The sequence below is a fragment of the Accipiter gentilis genome, chromosome 24 (assembly GCF_929443795.1).
Source record: "Accipiter gentilis chromosome 24, bAccGen1.1, whole genome shotgun sequence".
NCBI classification, from domain to species: Eukaryota; Metazoa; Chordata; class Aves; order Accipitriformes; family Accipitridae; genus Astur; species Astur gentilis.
In genome coordinates this window covers 17,700,174-17,719,661 of record NC_064903.1, presented here as the reverse complement: position 1 = coordinate 17,719,661, position 19,488 = coordinate 17,700,174, and the positions used below count along the sequence as shown (strand labels likewise).

At 54.0% G+C, this 19,488-nt stretch overlaps 1 protein-coding gene across 2 annotated transcripts in view; it reads right to left on the bottom strand.

Moving 5' to 3' along the window:
* Positions 1 to 19,018, bottom strand: part of PCDH19 (protocadherin 19) — a 54,739-nt gene extending 35,721 nt beyond the window's left edge. For both annotated transcript variants that reach the window (XM_049827926.1, XM_049827927.1), the window contains exons 1-2: positions 16,864 to 19,018; positions 13,473 to 13,800 (exon numbers count right to left, since the gene is read on the bottom strand). In XM_049827926.1, coding sequence (XP_049683883.1) covers positions 13,473 to 13,800; positions 16,864 to 19,004 — 2,469 coding nt within the window. In that variant the 5' untranslated portion in view covers positions 19,005 to 19,018. The remainder of the gene's footprint in view (positions 1 to 13,472; positions 13,801 to 16,863) is intronic.
* Between the last annotated feature and the right edge of the window lie 470 nt (positions 19,019 to 19,488).

The following is a 19,488-nucleotide window of genomic DNA, read 5'->3' as shown; positions in this document are numbered from 1 at the left end:
TTGGCTCCCCTCGAAACCCACCGCCCCCTAAAAGTGCCACACTGACTCCAGCATCCTTGGGGACACACCGGCACCCTCCGAAGAGTCCTTCTGAGCCGCGCTGCCAGCTCCGGGGTGTCGGGAAACTGAGGAATTTATCCCAACAGAAGCCTGTTTTCTCCCGGAATAAACTGTAGGGAAATAAATGGTAATAAAGCGCTCAGCGGGTGAAGGGCTCTCTGCTCCGGCACTAACTGGATGCCCCTCTCCATCCCCGCACTGCCCTCTCCCTCTGCCCGACAGCCACCCCACATTATTAACAGCCTGGTAAACACAGCCCGTTGGTTATTACAAAGATGCCAAAACCTTACTACTTCTTGTTCCTTCCAGTTAATGTACCATAGCCGAGGATGAATTGCTATTACAAGGAACTAAAAATAAAAATGTTTCAGAGGCCGTAATTGGCTTGTCTTGTTGGGCTTTTTAAGGAGCCAAAGTACCAGTTCCAGGCTATTAGCCCTAAGGTTGTAGGAGAATGGTGTAAAATATTTCTTCATTAAAACCCTACCTTCTCCATAGAGGTGTTTTTCTTTAGGGGTTTTTTTCCCCCTTTCCTCCTTCTTTTTTTTTTTTTTTATTCTTTTCTTTTGAAAAGACATGTGTTATCAAATAAGCTTTAGTTAAAAGAGGGCTTCGAAAGCCTAGAGGTGATATAAATAGACAGGGCTCAGTGCAGCTGGAGAACCAGCCAGAGCCTTCACTCATCTATTCAGGTCATTTTTCTACAAAACTTACGTAATGTTCCTCAGTCGCATCTGTAATCTTGGGCCATTTTTAATAATCAGCACCAAATCTTGCAGTCTTCGGGGAGACGGTGCTCCGTGCCAGCAAGCACCCAGCCCACTGGCGTGGGATGCCCAAGGTGCTCCCTGGGATGGGAACTATGTTTTTTTCCTCTTTTTGAGACTCTTTGGTGCTACTTGGTTATTAAAAGCTTTAGTTACCACCATTACTCAGTACCGGCAACAACCACGATAAAACCCAAACCATTTATTCAGCAAAACTCTTCTTTCGAAAGAAGCAGATGCTCTGAGGAGTGAGGACTCAGCTGCTTGGCACCAGCCATCCTGTTGAGGATGGTGATGATGCACCAGCAAAACAACAATAATTTATAGTCACGGCTTTAAAATTGGCTTTAAGTCCTGCCTCTTGCAGAGCCTGCTCCGAGCGATGGGAGCACCTCGGGGTTGCCCTCACCACTCGCACGGAGCTGGGCACGGCAGAGACCCCTCTGCGACAACAGCTCAGAGCAGCACGGCATCAAAATAAATAATAATAATAATGTCAATAATGATGACGACCGATCTCTAGATAACACTGCACAGCAGGGGAAGCTCAGCAGAAATATTACAACAGAGCCTTTTACTCCCTGCTTTTTGCGCAAGAAGGATGACACGTTTCTTTGTGAAACGACAACCCAACAGGTATTTACTACTTTGATTTTGTGATTTGAAGGTTGCTGCTAGAAGAAGACTCTTTCTGTTGGGTACAATTGCTATTTTTTTATAGTGTCTAGGCAATACCTTGTTAAAAAGGGCAAAACAACAGTTATTAATTACCCTAATTAACCCAATTCATAAGACACATTTGTGTGGCTGTCATGACAACTGCTTTGACTAACTTGCCAAGAATAGCTTAGCTGTCCATTCAAATAAATCCCTGATAATTACTAGTCTAGTTTACTGGGCTTCTGTGATAATAATAATTAGTGCTACCGTACAAAAGGTCGTGCTAAACAGTTTATGAATGATGCATTTCGCATGGTGATTACATGAGTCACGCAGCACCCAGCAAACGGACGCGGCCACGTCTCCAACGTGGCGAGATGCGATTAGATGGGAGCCTGTGGCTGCTCTGCCTGCGGACAGCACGGTGGGCTGAGAGGAAGAAGTCATTAGCATCGGAGAAGAAATAACCAGGGAGAAGTTGGGTGAAGCTGGGATGGCCAACGACCTGCCTCCTCAACGGCCAGGGTGTCCATCCATCCGTCCAGCCACCACGAGCCAGGAGATGGCACTCAACTTCTAATGAAGGCACTAGTAGACACTGAAAAGCTTCCAAGCCTGTTGGTATCTCACCTCACCACCTCATTTCCCTCCCTGTCAACGACAGGTAATCACGGGTCACCTCTCTGGTTTTGGCGTACTTCTTCATTATTAGGTTTCAGGATCAACGACAAAAGGGAGGTCAGGTCGCCGAAGGCAAGGCGAGCCAGGGATGGGCAGCTCCAGCCCTCTCCATCTCCCTCTCTGCAGGAAGAAACCCTCCAACCTGCGGTCTGGGTCTCCCTACAACCAGCTGAAACTCCAGCATCTCCCGCGGGTGCTGGCTGTTCTGCGGGCAGCAGACACCGCTCAGCCCAGCATCGCTCTTCCCCAGGCTGCTACGGGCACGAGAAGAAATGGCCACCTCCCCCAGCACCCTCCTGCACTCCTGACGTGGCTATGCTGTCATTCACCTTCACGATGGGAAATCCAGGCCCGTCAAATGCCGGTTTTCCTTCGCTGAGGTTTGTAGGTGAAAACTGATCTGTGCGATTCCCTCTGGCTGCACCTATGCAGAGGCGACGGGGGGACGGGACCGCAATGGCCCAGCACCAACGGTGCAAAATCCTGCAAAACGCCGGGGCAGGCAGGGCGGCGGGGCAGGGACGGAGGAAGCACGCTCACATTTAATACAGAGGACAGCTGTCAGCTCCATGGAAATCTATGAAATCACCCCATTTAGAATAAATTCTGATTAAATACCACATATGGTCCTTATTGTCCATCCCTTGTTACCTATCACAAGAAGCATCTGCATGTAAACAGGGTCTTAATCTGCAAATATGTGTCTGCTACAGCACTCTCCTCCCTCACCCCCACCTGAACTTCCAATTATTCTTATTGATTGACTTTAAGAGAGCACCATGCACATGCCTCGAGCTGCCACGCGCCAAGCAAACAAGGGAGCAACGCCGGGCTCCGCTGTAATCATTACCGGGGCGAGCAATTGCCCTGTCACACATGGCAGGTTATGGCTTCAGACTGGAGGCAGCAAGGCCAGATGAACGCTTAAAACGTCGTTACAGTGTGAAAAGCGAGGATGTAGAAATGACACCTCCTTTCTCAACAAATCTGTTCCCGGAGCATCTCCCAGCTCTGCGGAGATTTCATCTCGTTAAGCCTTGAAGAGTCAGTGTAGCCCTCGGAGGGCGGACACAGGCTCGCGTCCTCTTTGCGTGCCAAAATAAGCTCTGATGAGGACGTCTTCGATCTGGGGGAAGATGGATTTGAGGTCCCGAGAAGGATTTCAGTGCTGCAGCCTGAGTCCAGGCTCGCCTGCGCATCACCCACGGCCCTGGCCGAAAGCAACCGCTAGAAGACGAGGTGCTTTTATCGGACCGCCGAGGAGAAATTAGGGAAACCTGATGCTGAGCAGAACCTTCCCCAGTTTTCCCAAGTGAAGTTTGCAGCTCGGTTCAATATGTTAGTGCCTAATGAAGGTTTCCCCCATATTCTGCAGGGTATAATCATTCTCCTCCTAATGAGCATGTGTTAATGGCATATTAATGCTGACAACAACGAAGTGCAGAGAACAAGAGACGAACATATTCCAAACCCATCTTTTTTTTCCAAACAAAGGAATCCATCGCACAGCTGAGCAAGCCCCAGCCTGGCGGGAGCCCCCACGGGCATCCCACAGCGATGCTCCCGGCGCTGGTCCATGGGCTCGCCACGGGATGCGAAGCCCGTACGGGACCATGGCTTTGGGCTCTCCCTAACCCAACCCCTGCAATTAATTGACGTAGAGGGAAGGACCTCAGCCCAAGCGCGGCATTTCCCCTGTCCTGGGTTCAGCTGGGATAGTTAATTTTCACAGAAACCTCGGAGGAAGCACAGCCGGGACAGCTGACCTGAACTGGCCAAGGAGCTATTCCATACCATTTGCCATCATGCTCAGTTTATAAATGGGGAGCGGGCTGGGGGGAGGCTCTCAGTTTTCGGCGGGGGAACTGGCGGAGCGTCAGGTCCCAGGTGGTGAGCAGCTGTACTGTGCATCGCTCGTTTTGTACATTCTTTTATTAGTACCGTTGTTGTTGTAACTTCTCTTTTTGTGTTGTCCCCGTAAATTGTCCTTATTCAACCCAGGGGGGTTCGCTTTTTTATTTTCTCCCTTCTGATTCTGCTCCCCATCCCACCGGAGGGAGCGAGCGGCTGCGTGGTGCTTCGTCCCCGGCTGGGCTGAAACCACGACATCCCCCCGAAGAGGGGCACAGCCACGGCGGGGGCCGAACAAGAAAGCAGAGGAATTGCTTGCAAACGTCTGGAAAAGCGTTTCAGCGGGCAGACAGGTTTGGATGATGTTTCTAAGCCAAGAGCCGTGTGGATTTGATTACTAAATGTCACTGAAGCTGGGTCCCTGCCAGAGCATCCAGATGTGAATCTGAATATGAAAAGTCCAGGAGGGAGCAGGTGACGGGAGTTGCAGGCGCGGGCACTGAGCCCCCATCCCGGTGCCAGCGTCCCAGCCCATCTGGGTCTGCGTGACCAAGTTTACAGAAACTCGCAGGCATGGAAAAAGAACACACATAAAATGGGTGTTTTCCTGGTTTGTCATCTTCATTCGTGAAGACAGCTCCCCAAACCCCGACAGCTCCCCAGAAGTAGCATTAACCTGCCCCACAGGTGTGTTGCCTACTCTATGCACTGCAGGGAGGTGCGGAATCCTAATTCCCTAACGGTCCCATTCCCGTGTGCTCCCACCAGCACATACATTTAGATTTCCAGATCGATAATCAATGCTAGAATCAATAACAGGGAATTTAGCTACATTATAAAAACAGTAAAATCAGCCAATACTGAGAAATGACTATTGAGTCCTGTGTTTTCTGTACTCACTTAGTCTAATAATGGTGAATGATATTTTCCAAGTACATTATTCAGCAATAAAACTGCCGAATTATTTGATCTCTTTCTAACCTTTATGATTCTAAGCACTCTTTTTGACCCAGATTGAATGAGGCAACATCTGCAGAGCCTTTCACAGAATTGTACTCGGCGTGCACTATTGTAGGTCCGCTGCCAAAGATAAATGTTATTATTTTAAAGCCATCATCCTCCTAATAGATGAGCAAACGCACCGCATTAGCATAGCCTGCAGAGCTCGAGCACGGGTGAGAAAATGCCAGAGGGTTTTCGCTTAATGGAATTTTACATACCTGACTTAGGATGGGTTAATGCAATCCACCAACACAGGAATTTTAAAACGTGCCCTGTGGCACACACCTGCCATTACAAAAGATGGTATAATCCGACAAGCTCCAGATCCCCGTGAGAACCGGGAAGGATTCACGTCCAGATCTCCAGCGGCCAACGGGGCGTCGAGACGAGGACCTTCTCTACAGGGCTCCGCCGCACGCGGACCTACGCGATTTATCACAGACCTACACCTCGAATTGGGCGTCAGGAGGAGCGGCTGGGGTTACCCGCCGTGCCTTCGCCTAACGAGAACTCACCGTAATCCTGCGTGAAAGAGGGAGTCACTTCGAGGCTAAGTTGTAATCACTTGTCCGGCTGACATAAGCCATTACTTCGCTCCAAATTCTGACTAGAATCTAGAGGGAGACACTGATGCTGCAGTCTCTTCTCCGGCAAAACCCTCCGACGGGTGCCGCGGGCAAGCTCTGCCCCGACAGGAGCGGTCGGGAGCCGCCGACGGCCTCGGTGCCCCTTTGCTGAGCCCTGGGCGATGCTCTCCCGGGGACGGGGACCGCGGGGGACCCCGGGGGACAACCCACACCGCAGCCCTGCGAGGGCAGCGCTGCCTGCAGAGCACCCCATCCATCGCCAATTCAGAGCACGCTCTAATTTAAATTATAATTACACTTATAAGTACACAGATTACAACTATTTATGCTACAAATAAGACCATCCTGTATTTTAATTAACAGAAAATGATTGGAACTCAACTGTAGCCTCTGCTGGGAACAATATCTAATCATTTATTGAAGCGAGGCCGTGCCCAGCCCCGTCGGCAGCCCGGCAGGGAAGGGGGAGCGGGCAGGGCTGGGGGTCCCCCCATCCGAGCCCTCGCACGAGAGCGGGAGCCGCCATCAATTCCTGCTGGGAATTGAGGAAAGACCTGAGCAGGGCACCCTCCGGAGGCTGAGGACCCGGGAGGGCACCTGGCTGAGGAGCTTCTCCGGCTCCAAGCCCTCAGGAGGGACTTCAGGAGGCGGCAGCTGGAAAATACAGCTCTTCCACCGGAGCCGAGCAGATGCGCGTGAGGTTACTCAAAGGCTACACGCGCTTGGCCTTACCGATGCCTTTGCAGGCAGCGCGTGCGTTATGCAAAGTAAACGACGGGGAGAAACCACAGAGTTCAAATCGCTCAATACAACAGGAGTTCATTTGGGAACTACTCTAAGAAAGGCCGTAAGGAGCAGGCAAGACCACGCTTTTGATGTAATTTAAAAAAAAAACTTACTACACATCTTTTCTAATTTAAGGGAAAACTCTTCAGTGCCATGTAAATATAGTTGCAGGGGCTTTTTTTTATAGACTCAACAAGTAGGAGTTATGCATCAGAAATTCAAATTTACTGAAAGGAAAACAAGACGAGCCTCTCTACTTTCAGTAAAAGCGAACCATAAAACCCAAACCAGTAGCATAAAAACAAATGAGATATATGTATGGTTATACGACATACTATATACTTATTTACATAATTAGGTACAATATGTAAGAATTCTACACACACTTTTTATATGCTTATAAATATATCGCGTATATCACACAGCATATAGTATGTAACAGATAATATATAATATATAATCTATAGTATGTAATATATAACGATATAATCATCTCCATGCTGAGCACTCTAGGCCTTACCATCAGAGGAGAGCGTTTGTACTGTTAAATACATCTTGGCTACTGCCACCACACCGCACACCGGCCCTAATTCCTCCAGGGACCCTTGCCGCAAACCCCCTTGGTCCCACCCAGCCGGGACCCCACCGTGGGCTGGAAAACCCTTGGAAAACCCAAACTGGTGCCGGAATGAGGTTGCAGCCCCGTATCATCACCCATCCCAAACAGACATGGTTTAGCGGTGGACTTGGCAGTGTTAGCTTTACAGTTGGACTCAATGATATTAAATGGTTTTTCCAACCGAAATGATTCTATGAAAAGCCAAAGCGTGTTGAGCTAAAGGCTTGCGTAAGACACAGCGCAGCGAGCGTGGCCAGCACTGGGAGACGTGGTTAAACGTGAACGGGACCTGGTATAGTTATCTCTGCTGCAAGGTACTCAAATGAATTCTTCCAAACAGAGAGCGCGGAGCGATTACATTAGGAGATGTATAATTTGGTTAGGCTGACCTCGGAATGGAATAAAAAGCTGCTGATTTCCATAATGTCGGCCTCCGATGCTCGGAGAGGTCAGGGAACGTGCGGCGATACACGAAACACTCTGGGAGTAGTTAAGCCGAGGGATTTGCTGGGACTTGCGAACTCGGGACGCATTTGGAGTGAGCAGGGAGAGCATCCAGGGGGGTCTGGGGTTCCCATTCCGGCGGCTCCGACGCCCCCGGCGCCCGCTGGCCGCCCTGGCACGCTCCGGTGAGCTTTCCCCAGGGAGGGGATAACCAGCCGCAACCCGAAGCTGGAAGCATCGCTCCTCTCCGGCGGGCTCTCGGAGAATAAAGGCTGCCGTAGCTCCCAGACAGGGATGCGCAGGCACAGAAACGCAGAGGCACTAATGAGAGCCGTGACCTGTGCTTACCCATCGCGGTGCGCATCGCAGGCACAAAAAAGTGCTGAGTTACAGTGACCTCCCAAGGAGAAAACAAGACTGGCAACGCTCGCTGCGAAGTCAGCCTTCCAACTAGTCGAACATCATCGCTGATAATGCTTTAATTATTATCTCTGCTGAAAATAAGCCTTATTTCAACAGCCTGGCATGTCTCAGCGCCACAAACTTTCTCCGGGTTGGAAATTATCTCCTTTCTTCTTTTTTTTTTCCCCCTGCTCTATACACAGCATTACTCAGAAGCAAGCCAAATCCCTTCCAATTATGTATCACGACGTTTCCCCAGCGTTACACTAAAGCAAGGCCCTTCACTTCTAAATGGCATGGTTTATAACAAATTGTCTGTTATACCAGACAGAAACTGATTTCCTCAAACCCAGCATATTAAAGTGAGTACATTCATTCTGGTTGTAACACACAAAATGTGATTATAACAGACACTTTGGGGGCTTTTTAAGGCTAGCGGAGAAGAGGAAGATAAGCTGGAGGGGAAGAAAGAATTGACAAGTAGAGAAATGACAGAGAAAGAGGAACAGCCACGCTGATTTCATTTCTTACAAAACAAAAATCTTTGTGTGTTGTAGAAATGTGCTTTAGTTAACACCGCCAGATAGCCAGAGCAAAAACTGCCGGTGCCGCCTGAAACGAAAATTGCTCTATTGTGCTTAGAAAACCATTTCCTACAGTGAGGAGAACGCTTTCCAGGTAGTAAAAAGCATATCTGAAACCAACGGGGCCTTATCCTGCAACTGTTGCTCGCTCAAATAATCCCCGCTGCCACGAGGAGCCCAAACGAAATCAGTGTGAGTGAGGATTACGCAGGAGTGTATCAAGGTTGAGGGATTAGACCAGGATTATCACTAAAACCAGTAATTCCCCATCTTACTGATGGTGGTCACCAGCTCAGGAGGCGGCGGAGCACCACGGCCACGACCCCCCACCCCAGCACCGGGACCGGACCGGGGTCTGGGAGCTGTCGGGCATGAGGGTCCCCGGAGGACTCGAGTCCCGCTGGATCACCGGCTGCTCCACCTTGACCTTCTCCAGAGGGACCTCCCAAAGCAGCACCAGAACAAGGCCATTCCCTGCCGCGACGGAGCCATCCCGGCCCCGCCAAAGAGAGTCAGCCCTGAACCTCCGTGCTGGTTCCACCTTTGGACATCCAACCTCTCAAACAAGGCTGGCTCGCTCCCATTTCACACCTCCTCGCCTCTCCCGTGCCGAGTCCTGCCAGGGACCGGCCACCACCTCGGCCCCGGGAGAGACCGAGGGGCAGATCAAGCTGCCGTGCCCCGGGGGATGCTCCCCGTCCCGGGGCAGCAGACGACGCTTCGGCACCGTTTTCCGAAGCGGCGCAGATTTTGGACGTAAAACTGCCTCTGAAACAGAGACGCGGCCATTAGGCGCGCGTTGTTTTCTTTTAAAAGCGTGAAGTCAAAATCCAGGCATCTAAGTGTTACCCAAGGGTGGCTGCTCTACATGCAAGTCTTGTCCCGGGGATCCTAAAAGGCTCGGCATTCAGACCGGTTTCCACACCACCCCAATGCAATGTGCATTTTTATCAAGGAAGCTGCCTAACGGCTCCTATTAATTTTGATTTTTAATCTCCTGGTACAACTTCCAGTAATATACATGCAAAACCTGACAACAAGCCCTTTTGGTTTCAAAGCTGACTTCTCCTCCGGCTCAGCAGGAAGCTAAAAAAAAAAACCCTCGGCCACGGCAAAGCTTCTGACCGGCAATGCCCTTGCAGCTCCAACATGTCCCACTCTCCCTCCTGCAAAACAAGGCAAAATACTAACAGGGGCCAAGCCTCCCGCTGTCAGCCACGATCACCAGAGCCGCTCGCAAATGCTTTTTGCCATCACTGCCTACAGCCACGAGGATGCTAAAAGGCCACGGGTAGGGGTCCCCGAGTGGTACCCCAGCACCCAAGGGACCACTGAAACCCAGCGGGGCCAGAACCCCCCTGGGACATCCCCTGCCACCTCCCAATTCTGTCTTTGCAGCCGTGCCCTGGCACAAGCAGAGCCGGCAGCCGAGCCCGGCCCCCAGCCAAAGGGAAAAGCTTTTCACGGGTCATCTCAAACTTTTTTTGCATCCTCAGAGCGGGGTTGCAGCCCCCGCAGATGCCACTGTTTAATCCTTTCTGGAGCAGCGGGGAAAGGTGGGGAGCACCGACGAACGCAATTACCGCCGGCACGGCACGGCACCGCCAGCCCCGAGACCTGCCGCTGCGCGTACCGCTGTCATGGCGTGGGAGGAAACATTTCCTGAAGCTCCACAACCAGCCCATCCTTGGGGACTTTTCTTTCAAGGTTCCTGACTGTTAAAGCAAATGAGCCTCACATTAAAGATCAGCTGCGTCGCAAACCCACCGCTGCCAGGACAGCGCCTGTACGCAGAGGCAATCGCTTACTCCCAGCCACAACCATCATACGCTAAGCGACACCACCAACGACACGTTTACCTCCGTATTTTATCTTTTATCAACCAATGCTTTGCCTTCCCATCAGGAAAAGTCACTCCTAGGTGGAGCAGCAGCGATATCTCCCTGACGCTGACACCTCGTAAAGGCTCCCGGGGGAAATGCCGGCGGCCCCGTCACCGGAGGCGATTCAAACCAGCCCCGACAAAGTCCCGCTGGATGCACTGCAGGGAACGGTTTGGCTCTGGAAACTCTGGGCAGGAATTGTATTTATTAAATCACCGTCACCCGGGGGTGTACCAACAGCACACTTCGTACGCGTATCATCACACCCCATCACCTGCTAAGGCAGCGAGGGGCTACGGTGGGTACAAGGCTGCGATGCTCCTCCGTGGAAGCATCTTCTATGGAGTTTTCGTGTCACCCTCTGTGCCAGGACAGGGCCGTCACTTAGTCACCACCGAACCTCCTCACCCTCAGGGGTCACCCGGATTTTTAGGAGCCGGTAGAACCCCCACCGCCAGCAAGATAACTTCCCTTGCAACAGCTGGAAGCATAACACTGGGACTCTCTGCCAAAAACCATAAAAGTTCCCACCCTAACCCAAACTTCCAAGCAGGTTCCAGTTTTGATTTCTCCTCCCCGTGCCCTGGCCCTGCCCTTTTGTCCACAAGCATCCCCGGGGAGCGAGCAGATCCCCGCCAGGACATGCTGCTCTCCCGAAAGCACCCACCCGAGAGCTGCTGGTCCCTTAGCAGGACTGGAGAGCCATCGAGCTGCCCTCCTGCACGCTCGCGGGGCTGCTGGAGGGCACGTTTTAAGCTGACACTCCATGGCACTCATTACAAGAGACAAATTTCTTCCTCCAGGCGACGTACCAGCTCTTCGCAGTGCATCCCACCTGCGCCAGTGGTGGGAAAATGGGGCGAGCTGGAACCACAGGGAGAAGCGTCCCGGCTCCCTCGCACGAGGGTGCACGAGGGCACTGGGGGTCTTTGGGGAGCTCGTGCCGCCAGACCCCAGGCTAACCGCTGCGTCGAGGAGGAACGTGGGCAGCGCTGCCTTCTGCCCGCAGCTGCCTGTTAACTTTATCAGCTGAGCTATGATATTCCCGATGGTCCTTCCCTCCTCCCCGGCACCGCAGACCTCCTGCTGCCGGCGCATACTTCTGGCTAATGCCAACGTGTGATGGATTTTATGACTGAATTTTGTCTGTGGCAGTGAATCACAGGCTGAGAGTGCTCCGCTGCTCGATGCCCGCAGCAAGGCACCAGCCAGAGATGCACTCGAGACCCCTCTCCAAAGGACATCGCTCCAGGAAGGCAGGAATTCCTCAGGGACCGCTGCCGCCGCTTCCCAACAGCGATGGGCACCCACAACCTTGGGATGCACCCCCCAGGCAGGGGGGCACCCGCAGCCCCAGCTGGTTCTCGGCAAAGAGCACGGGCAAATCTGAGCATCGATGGGGATCTCCCAGTACGTGATAGGTGGTGTTTCCCACCCCCGGGCTGCCCGGAGCACGGCGCAAGGAGCAGGCGGCTTCGGTAGCAGCTCTTCTGCCTTGTTTGACCAGAGATGGGCTTATCCCAAACCGCTCTGACCCAGACTCGGATACAAAGTCCCTGCCTTTCCCCGTCACGGCACTTGGGAAAAGCAGAGCCCGGTCACCTCTATGGCTGGATACATGCAAGTAGAATATACGAGTGCTTATATCCAGGTCATTTCCATTCGGTTATTACTAAGAAACTCTATTACAGCTTTTATACCAACACCAGAAGTTAAAGCGAGCTTTAATTCTCTGGACCAGCGCTGGGCTGCTCCCCCCGTACCCTCCCACATGCAGGCGGGCTCCCAGTCCCGCAGCCACTTGGTGGCTGTGCTGGGCTGTACTGGGCTGTGCTGGTGCACCCATGCAGGAGTTGCCTCCTCGCAGCATCTCAGCGGGTAACCTTGAAGAGGCAACGCCGTACGGCGAGGAGCCTGCACGCACGAGGGCAGGAGAGGCTCGAAAGGCAGGCTGGGCAGAAGAAGGTTAAGTACCCACGATCTGTCACGGAGATCCCGACAACCCCCTCCCCACCGCCTGGTCATTAAAAGCTGTGCCGCTGCTTTGAGCGACTGGAATTTGGGCTGGGAGCACCCCAAAACCGGGCCGCCACCGGTACGTGACCTCTCGGGAGCCGGTCCCGTAGCCTTGGCGGAGGTTAAACACCAGGTTTCAACGAGCATTTTGCCCGTCCAAACGCTGCAGGATCAGACCCGCCGGCACCAGCCCTCTCCAGCAGCCCTGCAGACTCTCGCAAAGGGCCGGGCTCTGCTCTCCACAGTGCGAGTATAAATCTGAAGCAGCTCCGCTGCCTTCAGCAGCATCATTTTGCATTTACACCAGCACACGGAACGCAAAACAGAGCAAGCTATAAATATTTCAGCTGCTTTTTCAGCTTTGTTATTCTGTTCAAAGCAGGAAACATGACAAACCTTTGATTGTTTTGCTTAATACCAAACAATAATTCAAAGAGAGACAAACAAGCAACATTAAATGATGCCTGTGATGTGCAGAAAAGCCGACGAATTAGAAGAACCTGATGAGGATGGCGTGGATGGGAGCAGCCCCTTCCCCTGCCTTCGGCGGGCGCCGCGCATCCCTCCCACGCCGGCCGGCGCGCTCCCGTCCTGCCCGGCACCGGGCCAGGCGTGCCGGCGGTCACACCGGGGCACCGCGCGCTGCCTGCATCCCCGGCACGACCCTCTGCCTCCAGGACGACAGCCACCGCCACCGCTTTCGATACCCTTTTCAAAAAGCCGCGAAGCCGACACGCGTCTCCTCCCTTGAGCATCACCACGCTCAAAATCCACTTGCAAAGCAGCCGCCTCCGGCCTCCCGGCAGCACCGGGGCAGCCTGGCCCGGCCCCGGCATCCCCGCCTGGGCGCTTCTGAGGGTCTCTGCAGCGAACGGGAGTGAAAAACCCACCCAGGACCGTGCGTCGGGGCCGCCCCAGAACTCGCAAGGCGGGTGCCCGCTGCTCCCCGCTTCCCGTCCTCCGCGGCTCCCTCGCCCCGGGGCGTCCAACACCGGGAAACCGCCGCCGCCGGTTTGCTCGCCGCATCGTTTCGGCAACGCTCACGCCGCCAGACCCGCACGCCGCGGTCCACCACGTGCGAACCCGCTGCCCGATGCCCCCGGGGGCACGGGCTGCCTGCCCGCACTCACCTCCGGCAGCGGCATCCCGTTGATGATGAGGTCGGGCTGCTGGGGGCTCTGCCCCGTGAAGGTGTGATGGTAGATGTGGTTGGAGCCGGCGTTGCGGTTGTTCTGGCTCTCCACGTTGAGGAAGGTGCTTTCGGAGCGGCGGCAGCCCAGCGGCAGGGTCTGCTGGTGGTAGTCGAAGTAGTTGAGGGATGAAGTGAGGGAGGAGCAGCTCACAACGTTCATTTTATCCGTCTCCTCCACGTCCCGCGGTACCAGGCGGATATCATTCTTGCTGATTTTCTTCTTCTTGCTTGATTTCTTCTGATGCCCGTAGGAGTATTCTGCGATTCTGGGGGACAGAACGAACATGAACAGCTGAGAGCATCCCGAACCCTGCCCCGCTAAATGCACATGCAGAAGCCCGGAGGGCTTGGCCCCCATCTCCATGTAGGCTTCTTAGTCATGCACATTACGTCATGTTTTGGGTCTGGTGGCACGGCACGGTCTTTAGCTTATTTTCATATGCATAATGCTTTCAGGTCAAATATAAAAAATAATGGGAAGGAAGAATGCCTCTGTCTTTTTCTAGTGTTTGTAATTGCTGATATTTAGTTACTAGGAGTAAACTCCAGCCTGCAGAAGAGAAAAATGGAGATGTTAAAATCCATGAACTGAAAAGGGTACCTGCATTCATTTCCATGCATAATAAGGATTTTAAAAGTGATTTAATTTGGTCCCCATAATGAAAATTCAAAATGAATAGCGGATTTTTTTCCCAGTTCGTTTTCCGTAGCAGTAAATAAAGCAGACCCAGAAGCAGTCCTAGCTGGCAAGCTCTATTCTCTCACACTCCAAAGGCTGTTTGTTTATTAATGCTTTATCCAAATTGCTGGTGTTTTGACTATCTCCTGATAATACCTGATAACTCGAAATCTTTTCTCCAACCACATCCTATTCCTCCCTCACCCCCTGACACGCACACCCGCTTCTGCTGGGAAATGCTTTTGCCTTCTAGAAATCGGAGAACAACAACTGTGTTTTGCAAAGAGAAATGATCCTTTTTGACCTTTTTTTTTTTTTTTTTACTGCAAGCTTGTTTTTCTCTGCCTTTCCTTCCCTCTTTGCTTCCCACCTGCCAAAAGAATCAACTGATGAAGTGCCTCGTTTGCCTTCTGCAAAACACCAGAGGAAAAAAAGTTACCTTAAAACACCCCCCAAGCAAATCATGACAAATATGACTGCCCTTTGCATTAACTGGGTATGCTCGGCTCAGAGGGACTGTGGCTCCTCTTTTCACAGGGAGCAACACAGCCCCAGCCAATGCCCCATAGACAAATTCGTACATGCACGGCACTGGGCAGCACGGTATTTCCCAGGGAAGCACATCATATGCTACCCACAGTCAGAAATACACATTTGAAAGTCGGGACTTTGCTCCTCTTTTTGTTATGATAACAGCATTAAAAAAAAAAAAAAAAAAAAAAAATCCAATAGCTGCAACGGAAATAAGGGGATGAATAAATAATACAGTTTATCTAGAAAGTCAAATATTGGACAAATATTCTTGTTCCAGAAAGCTAATTGCCTGAGCATGAAAATGCCACCAAGTCGAACAGCTCTCATATAACCTTATGTGCCTCATAAATTAACACATTTCATGAAGACTGTCCAGCAGCTGTTGCGAAGAACCTCTAAAATAAGGCACTGCAAAGCCTAAAGGCACGCACCCAGCGCGGGGAGAAGGTGCCCCACGGTCACGGCTGCTGCTGAGCCTACCTGGTGCTTCTCTACCTCTGCAGCTGACTTCTCCTGCTCAGATGCACACTGATAGCAGCCCGTGCATCCCCCGGAGCGTGCAAATAAATCAGGGGAAGGCAGGGATTTCTGTTGTGCCAACAATCTATATGTTGCTGACTCGTCTAACAATGCTTGATGAAGCTTTAATTGTTTTGTTTACCTAAATGTTTAAGTTTGGCAATGTGAGAGCCCAATTATTTCCTGCAGGCATTCATTTTGCTGTCCTTTCTCTATTGACCAATTATTTAATTAAACTGCACTTCATTAATCCCTAAGCCATCACAGTAAACCCAGGGCTTACACATATGTGTGAAGCTGTTAGGGGCACCGCCACGACGTGATTTTTATCCATTCAGGTCCTATTCTCGTTTAATGGGCCGAGCTGGCAAGAAATCTAGTATGTGAGCTTTCACTTGAAGCTAGGCATCCCATAATACAGCACAGACCGACCTTTATTTGCAGATGATTTTTCCCCCATCGAGCAAAAAGGCTTATAAAGGTACTTGACGCTGTGAAAACGGGGTATAAAACCCGAACTCTCCGGCATTATTTCCGCGTAAATAAAACTTTAAAGACCGCACATCCCCCTGCGCCGCAGAATTGCCGGAGGCGAGCGTGCGTTTCCAAGGTAGAGCAAAATTAATTTCCATCCCTCCCCTCTGAAACGACTCGGTGCCGAAGGAATGGAGAAGTCATGGCTATTTCACTAGTAACAGGATTAAACCATTTATGAGGCATTGCAGCTGCTCTTTTATGGCATCTGATTGATATTCATGTGTGGTTAGCATTTGTCTCCTAACTTGTGTAACACAGAGAATAGTAAAAGAGAGACAATAATCGCCGGGCTGTTACATATTCAGGGGACTGGATTTCCCCTATCAGCCTTTCAGCGGCTCTGGGCGCAGGGCTGACCTCCCCTCCGGCATTTCGGACCCGGGAGTACGCATCCAGCCAGGGCAAAATAACGCAGCGCTGCAAAAATCCTCCCTCGCCCCATCGCTCCCAGCCCAACCGGCCGTGCCGAGAGCTGGAGCGGCGCATCGGGGGGAACCGGGTGATTTTCGCCACTATTTTATCCCGTTGGCCCTATCGTCAGCCGTGGCGAGGAGCCGCATCGGGCACACAATAGCTCTTTTGAACGGCGAGCGAGGGCTTACGGATGCCACCGCGGCCGCTCGCCCCGTCTTCTGCGGGGATGCTGCGGTGGGCTGGGGGGGGTGGGGGGGGGGGGGGTGTTCCCCCCTTGGCAAGCATCGGGGAGCAGCGGTGGAGACGGGGGACCCACGGGAACCAGCCACGCCGCTGTAAAACTGTTCTCCCCCCCTTCCTGCGACGGAGCGCGTAAAATCAGGGATGCTGCAACAGATTGTCAAGCCGCGCAATTAAGTCGATTCGTTAGTCGGCACAGATTTCTGTGCTTCTCCCGGAGAAGAATTTTTTCCAGCTTCGCAGGAAATTTCCTTAGAGGGACGCGAACCTCACTTTTGTCCCTAAAGCAAATATAACACCGCCACCACCCCCCTCCCCCATGTATACAGCGGCAGAGAGAAAAGTAACTGTGATGGCAAAAATCAAAGCAGACCCGGCAGGTGTACAGAAACAAAGATGTCTTTACCTGCAGTTGTAGGTCCTGATTTCCTTGTTATCCCTTTTGCACTTGACTGCCACGAAGATCATAGTGACAAAAAGAATGGCTGCGATAGACCCCAGGGCAATAATGAAAATCAGGGAGAGGTTAACAGATCCTATGGACTCCTGGGCATCCAGGGCCGGAGACAGGTATATCAAAATCAAGGCGGAAGCCGAGAGAGATGTTTTTCCATGGTCGTGAGCCACCACGATCAGCTCGTAGGCTGTCTTTGCGTTCTCCCCAAAGGCTCTGGTGGTCCTTATCTCTCCATTGACCTGGTCTATCTCAAAAAATCCTCTGTCTCCTTCCACCATTTCGTAGGAAAGTCTGCCATTTTCACCCTCGTCGTAGTCGTCTGCCTTGACCACCGTCACCAAGTAGCCGACCCCCGCGTTCCTGGGGATGTACACCTCCGCGGTCCCGTTGACCAGCGGCGGGGCCGTGATCACGGGCGTGTTGTCATTGACGTCCAGGACGATCACCCTGACGGTGGCATTGCTCTGCAGAGAGGGATTACCCCCGTCTTTTGCCAAGACCTTGAACTCAAAGGCCTTCGTCTGCTCGTGATTGAAGGACCTCAAAGCATAGATATCTCCAGAGTTGGGGTTGATGGACACGTAGGTGAAGACAGGCATGTCCCTGACTTGGGAGGGCACGATCTGGTAGGAGACGCTGCCGTTGAGGCCCAGGTCGGGGTCCCTGGCCGAGACTGAGAGGAGGTAGGCCCCCGGGGTGTTGTTCTCCTGCACGATGACCTGGTAATAGGGCTTGGAGAAGTGGGGATGGTTGTCGTTCTCGTCGGTGATCTTGACGGTGAAGGACTTGGTGGCCTGCAGGGAGGGGACGCCATTGTCCTTGGCCTGGATGGTGAGGTTGTACTGGTCCCTCTGCTCCCGGTCCAGCCGCCCGTCCACCAGGATGGTGGAGAAGCTCTCGTACTCCTGGAGCCGAAAAGGCACGTTGCCCAGGAGCTTGCACTGCACCCGCCCATTGGCCCCGGAGTCGCGGTCCGAGACCCGCACCAGGGCGATGACGTACCCCGGCGGGGCGTTCTCGCTCACCTCCACCAGCTCGCTGTTGACAGAGAGCAGGTTGATGAGGGGCGGGTTATCGTTGGCATCCTGGACGCTGATGGTCACTTTGCAATGGGCAGGGATGGAGTTAGGCCCCAAGTCCTTGGCCTGCACATCCAGCTCGTAGACGTGACCCTCCTCGTAGTCGATGGCACCGCTCACCGTGATGAGGCCGCTCTGGGGGTCGATTTGGAAGAGCTCCCGCGCCCGCTCGGAGACATAGCTGTGGAAAGAGTAGAGGACCTGGCCGTTGGTGCCCTCGTCCGGGTCGGAGGCGTTGAGGCGGATGACCGGCGTACCCGGCGGGGCGTTTTCAGGCACGCTGACGGTGTAGGCCGGCTCCTCGAAGAGCGGGTTGTTGTCGTTGGAGTCGATGACGCGGATGCTGAGCTCCACCGTGCCGAAGTTGGGCGGGTCACCGCCGTCCAGCGCCGTGATCACGTAGCTGTAGTGGGACTGGGTCTCCCGGTCCAGGCTCTTCTCCACCACCAGCTCGGCGAAGCGGGACCCATCGCCCCGCGTCTTGGTCTCCAGCCCAAAGAGGTCGTTGGGGGTGATCTCGTAGCTCTGCACGCCAAAGCTGCCCGAGTCCGGGTCGTAGGCGCTCTCCAGCGGCACCCGGGTGCCGGGGCTGGCCGTCTCCGAGATCTCCAGCTCGATCTGGTCGGTGGGGAAGCTGGGCGCGTTGTCGTTGAGGTCCTTGATCTCCAGCTTGATCACGCAGATCTCCATGGAGCTGGACATCACCTCCAGCGAGATGACGCACTTGGGGCTCTGCCGGCACAGCAGGTCCCGGTCGATCTTCTGCTTGGTCACCAGCAGCCCCGACCCGGGGCTGATGTCCACCAGGTGGGGGGCCGAGTTGGAGACCACCCGGAAGGCGGCGGGCTGCCGGGGGTCCAGCACGAAACCGGCGTCCCGGGCGTCCTTGGCGACGTTGGCGATCACCGTGCCGGCCCGCTGCTCCTCCTCCACCGAGTACTTGAGGTTGACGAGGGCCCCGGCGCCGGCCCACAGCAAGGCGGCCCCCAGCAGCGCCGGGAGAGCCCCCATCGCCGCCGCCGCCGCCGCCGCCGCCGCCGCCGCCCCCTCCGGCCGCCGCGCCGCGCCCCGACGGCCGCCGGCCGCCCGCCTCAGGGGCCCGCCGCCCTCATGCGGGCAGCGCCCGCCGGGCTGCCCCGGCGGCGGCGGCGGCGGCGGGCGGGCGGGTGCGGGCACCGGAGCCGCGGTCCCCCGCGCCCACGCCAACGCCGCCCGCTCAAGCGCTCCGAGCCGGCGGCGCCGCGGATGGGCCGGGCATGGCGTGCCGGAGCGGGGTGCCGAGCCAAACCGAGCCGAGCCGAGCCGAGCCGAGCCGCGCCGCGCCGAGCCCGCTCCCGCCGGCGCTCGCTGCGGCGGCCGCACGCCACTGCCCGCAGTCCGGAGCGCCGGCGGGCGGCGCGGGGGCGGGCGGCGCGGGGGCGGGCGACGGTGAGTTGTGACCAATGGGCGCTCGGGGGAGGGGCCGGCGCGCCGAGGCGCCGCCAATGGGATCGCG